Raw genomic sequence first — 5056 nt, 5'->3', positions numbered from 1 at the left:
TTCCTGCCCGTTCAGCTGCAAACCCATACGAACGCAGCTTTAAAAACCAAATACAGAACATAAAGTACGTCAGTTATGACTCATGAAATCGCTCGTGTTTGTTTAGTGCCCTCACTTGTGATCTGTGGGTTTCTTATTAACGTGTACTGTGTGTATGACGTATGGTTTGGTGTAGTCTGCTGCTCTATTTTATGAAAAACATGTTATTGAACATTAAATCAAAAACCAAGGCTCACAGTTAAGGAATGTGCTTTAGAAACAGTAGTTCAATGCACATGTATCCGTTTGTTATTGTTTGTTTTTCCATTACCTCCGGTAACAGGAAACTGTTAAATGAGGTTGTGAGATATGGCGCCATCTAAAGGGCAGTGACAACAGTTTCTTTAGCCAGACCCTGCTAATACTACAACGCTATATAATTCAGCCAAAACGGAACAAAAAGTGTTTATGGTTTCAGAAGAGAACATTTCAAGAAAGACACATTTTCTTTTAAAAAGTAAATTGTATTTATACTCAGTGAATTATTAAAAGGAGCAGATTCTTTTTCCCTTTAAAGAAGCAGATAGTAAAACTACAGATTAAAAAAAAAAAAAAAATATGTGACGACATTCCTCAGTGTTCCTTATTTTAGTGGCCACACCTGGACCAGAGCGAGCATGTGCAGCGCTGCTCCTTCACTCATTGTGGCAGTAGCTTCTGTAGCGTCTCTCCCCGCCCCCCCCACAGGCTGGAATCTTGGGGCCCTGAAAAATAAAATGTAAGACCTGGTTAGAGGTGACCCGCTTGTGCTTTTATAGCTCACAGTAAAATAGTACTAAAAAAGGGCAAAAGTGCACAACTAAGAGTCAATGAAGGTTTCAGAACAACTGTACCTTGTACATGCTGCAGACCAGAGTGAAGAGAGAGTTCTGGGCCTTGCCCTGCAGGTCGTCTGTGTGCTCCTGCAAATTAAATAAAAACGAGTATCCCAAAGGATGCGTGTGTGACATTTGTGGCAAAGAAATAATGACCAATAATTCTCAATTGAATCTTGTAGAACTCGTACATCAGGTTTTCATGTTATTTTACTACGTACACTGTACATATAGCTGTAGAAGCGCTAATATTCTGTTTTTACACGGGGCAATACTGATGTATTCATGTGCTGTAAAATTGCGTTTAATTTATTGGACAAGCCAAGTTAAAAATAAAGCTTCAGTTCGCTTCAGGTGGCTTGGCAGAGAGGCAGCAGCATCTGTCGTGCTGTGGAGTTACATGGAGATTCACATCTATCGGTCACAGCTCTCTTAACTTACAGATAGAAGCTTGAAGGCGGATCAAGTGTCAAAATAATCACAATATAATATCATCGCCGTAAACTTCACCTGTTTACAAGAAAAGCCTCACTGGCAGAATGATGAGACCTATTCATGTGTGACGCTTTATAGTTTGCAGCGGTCTCCTAGTTATGTCTTTTTCCACAGATAATTTTTCCTGCCGACTCTACTGGAGCCTTACCCCATTTATGGTCACCCAGGGAACATATTGGTGGGGGGGGTTCAGAGCTTTGGTCTTCAAAGCATTCTGATGCATCAGCTGGTTTCCCACATCCCCTTTCACACAGCTCATGACGCTGTCCCAGCTCAGCTCGGGGCTGTAGAGCTCCACGCACTGCAAAACACCAACGGAGAGACGTAAACACACATCTCCAGCATCAAAGGAACGAATGACATGTTGGGGAAGTGGCAGTGATGGAAAAGATGGCGCATAGAAGGAGGGAGACACACACACACACACACACACACACACTTCCTTACGCTCTGGGCTGCCTTGATGACGTCAGTGGAGGATTCCATGCAGTAGATAATCTGGTACGCAACGTCCGTCATGTTCAAGAGACAAGTCTGAGAGGAGCGAGGCAATCATTTAATCATAGCAGAGTGTCGGCATTGTGACACTACTAGAACAACCATTGACTCCAGTTAAAACTGAACAATTTCTCCAGGCAATTATGGCACTTTCGCAACACACAGATTTAAAAGAATTCATCCTCTGAAGGATGAATAGTATTCATTTCATCCCATTAAGGCAGATTACATGGTTCTGAATTTTAGCTACAGTATTATTGAGCAGTTATATCTGTGTAACTTTACCTCAATCATGTTGCCCAGACATTCCTGTTCTCCATGCTGGCACTGAAAAACATACTTCTGTCCATCAGGTTTCTCCTGGGATGGAATGAAAGCAAGAGATTCACAGGTTAAACAGGAAAACAGACAGAAGGGCTGCGGCCGAATAGTCCTTTTTGCTGAGCAAGGTTCCTAACTGAGTGAAATGACCCGGAAGTATCCAAGTGGCCGCCATGATAAGAGCTGTTCGAATTCTCTAAATGCTAAGGAAAGGTGCTTCAATGCTTCCTTACTTAGCTCCTTTAGCATAGGAAACACTGAACCTTCCTTTAAGAAAGGAAAGTAGATAATTTCGCCCCACGATTCCTTGCGGCGGAAACATTTAAGGTGACGCACCATTCGCCCGTCCATGAAAACAAACGATCTGCTCATCTCACACAGGTTTAACAATTATACTCATAAAGTAACGGGATTCATGTTGAGGAAGCTGAATACAGTGACAATCCTTTCGTTTCATTACATATGTATTTATTTACTGCGAACATTTAACAAATACGAAATAAAATGAACAGCAAATATAGCAAACTGTCAATGAGCAAATTCTCGTTCTCAATAACAAGAAGCATCGGAAAAAAATCAAAAAAAGCCGCGCCTATAATGGATTATTAAACTGTTAAAAAGCTAAACGTTGAATCCACATTATTGCACCAAGGGAATATTGAACGAGTGAATTGTCAGTTTCATCATGTCAGGGACATCCGCCGTCGCATCATAATTACGTAGCTTAGTGAAAGTGTAATCTAAGCACCATGGTTGTCTTTTCCTAACTCCTCATGAATTCTCCTTCACATCTTTCCTAACTCCTCATAACTTCTCCTTCACATCTTTCCCAACTCCTCATGACTTCTCCTTCACATCTTTCCTAACTCATGACTTCTCCTTCAACTCTTTCCTAACTCCTCATGAATTCTCCTTCAGATCTTTCCTAACTCCTCATGACTTCTCCTTCACATCTTTCCTAACTCCTCATGAATTCTCCTTCACATCTTTCCTAACTCCTCATGACTTCTCCTTCACATCTTTCCTAACTCCTCATTAATTCTCCTTCACATCTTTCCTTGACCCCATGACATTTTCCATAGAGATCAAGGAAAAGGAGTTAGGAATAGACATTAGGAGGTCATTTTTGGACTTTTGGACTGAAGCCTAAGATTATGACACGAGTCACATGATTATCCCCCTCTTGTCAGTTCAATTCAAGAGGAATCCAGTCTTGGCTAATCCTGTTTATTTGATTATTCTGTGACCACATATGGTAACTCCATTACCCACTCCAAAGTTTACAGAGGGACTGCAATCCCAGTGTATACCCAAGGTGCTTTATTCACTGCTTACCTGTGCATTGCCGTAGGGCACCAGAGTAATTGACATGATTTCATTCAGCATCAGCCAGGTGGGTAAGAGCATCTGAGTGAGAAACTGTCTGCAGCCGGGACACAGACTCTCATAGTAGAGCGCCACCTCCACTGGATCTGTGGTCCTCTGACGGGACCTGGTGAGGTTAGACTCGAGGCACTGCTTCAGAACCTGCACAAGGGAGTGGGACGGTTCACTTCTGTGTGATCACCGTCTGGGATTCTTTTGAGTGTGTGTGTGTGTAGGGTCAGGCAATTTTCCATTTGGAGGAAATATAGGCAGGAGTTTGTGGCATTACACTTCTAAATCAGTTTAAATTACTGACACAAAAAAATTGTTCAAAACAAGTAGCGTTTCTGTGAGGGGGGGGGGGGCGGGGCTGCCAGATATAGAAAGAGGGAGACAGAGAGACACAGAGAGAGGGAGACAGAGCTAGACGGGGAGACACACAGAGAAAGGGAGAGAGAGACGAAGAGACAGACAGAGAGAGAGGCCATTGTGTGAATGCAACTAACAAAGGGAGTAACGTTTTTGAGTTTTAAAGACAATAGTTTACTTCCTCAATTGTTCCCCAAAGCCTACAAAATCCCCAAAGCCTACAAAGTAACGTTAACCTTCCTCATTTAACGTTAGTCCAGTCTACACACAACACGTAGTGGTCAACGTTATCCGTCTCCTGTCAAACTAAGCTAAGCTAACAATAACATTTTAAAATACGCGCTTTAACGATAAGTTAGTTCAACTTTCAAACCCGGAACTAGCTTATATGTGGAGTGTCCGGTGATGTTAACAGACACACGACACGGTACACAGAAAGAGCATTTTAAGGAGCATGAGATAAGATACCAACGTCCTGAGTGAATCTTACCCCGCACTGGATCGCTGAGTCCAGAGACGAGCACCACTTTGATGGAGGCTGGGAACATAAAGAGGAGAGAGCGCAACCGCCGAGCTCAACATGTAACACAACGGTCAGCAGCAGCAGCAGCGGGGCCTTCATCTTCACCTGCAGCACGGGGCTTTACTTTGACAAACAACGACAACGCTACCCGACAACATACGGAGAACACTGTACCGTGCAACTTTAAATACACCACCGACGCTTCCTCGTGGGGGCTTTCTATTTTGTGATTGGCTGACGACCACATGATCAAGACGACGTCACTTGTAACCATGTAACTTTAAACAAGACATCGATTTTTATCACAAAACGCTTTGAAAACTTAATGTTTTGGTTTCACACTAATGTATGCCACGAGTTGTATTACTTAAATTACTCCTATAATACCTAATAAACTGGATAAAGTGTATTCTGCAAATACACTAAAAGTTAAACTGAGTCTGGTTGAGTTCCACCAAAATCACGACTGTCATGTTCTGTATACAGGGTTCAAAAAGTTCCTTTAAAGCTTTCTTTATGTTATAAATGTTCTGGCACAGATGGAAGAGAATGAGAATATTGAAAATACTTGTAGGTGTCATTGTGTGATGAACTGTAAAGTGTTTTTCTTGTTTTATGGAGGTGTATTCTT

General features: G+C 42.1%; 1 protein-coding gene across 1 annotated transcript; it reads right to left on the bottom strand.

The window, feature by feature from the left end:
• Positions 1-493: 493 nt before the first annotated feature.
• On the bottom strand, positions 494-4608 carry ifi30a (IFI30 lysosomal thiol reductase a). Its single transcript, XM_079285389.1, has 7 exons — positions 4393-4608; positions 3504-3695; positions 2133-2207; positions 1797-1883; positions 1498-1650; positions 873-941; positions 494-743 (listed from the first exon to the last, which is right to left on the bottom strand). Exons 1-7 carry the CDS (start codon positions 4522-4524, stop codon positions 675-677), a joined length of 777 nt encoding a protein of 258 aa, XP_079141515.1. The 5' UTR covers positions 4525-4608; the 3' UTR covers positions 494-674.
• Positions 4609-5056: the final 448 nt, after the last annotated feature.

This window comes from Melanostigma gelatinosum (genome assembly GCF_949748355.1).
Source record: "Melanostigma gelatinosum genome assembly, chromosome: 15".
NCBI lineage: Eukaryota > Metazoa > Chordata > Actinopteri > Perciformes > Zoarcidae > Melanostigma > Melanostigma gelatinosum.
The sequence above is the reverse complement of the archived record's forward strand: the minus strand, read 5'-3'. Positions and strand labels throughout refer to the sequence as shown.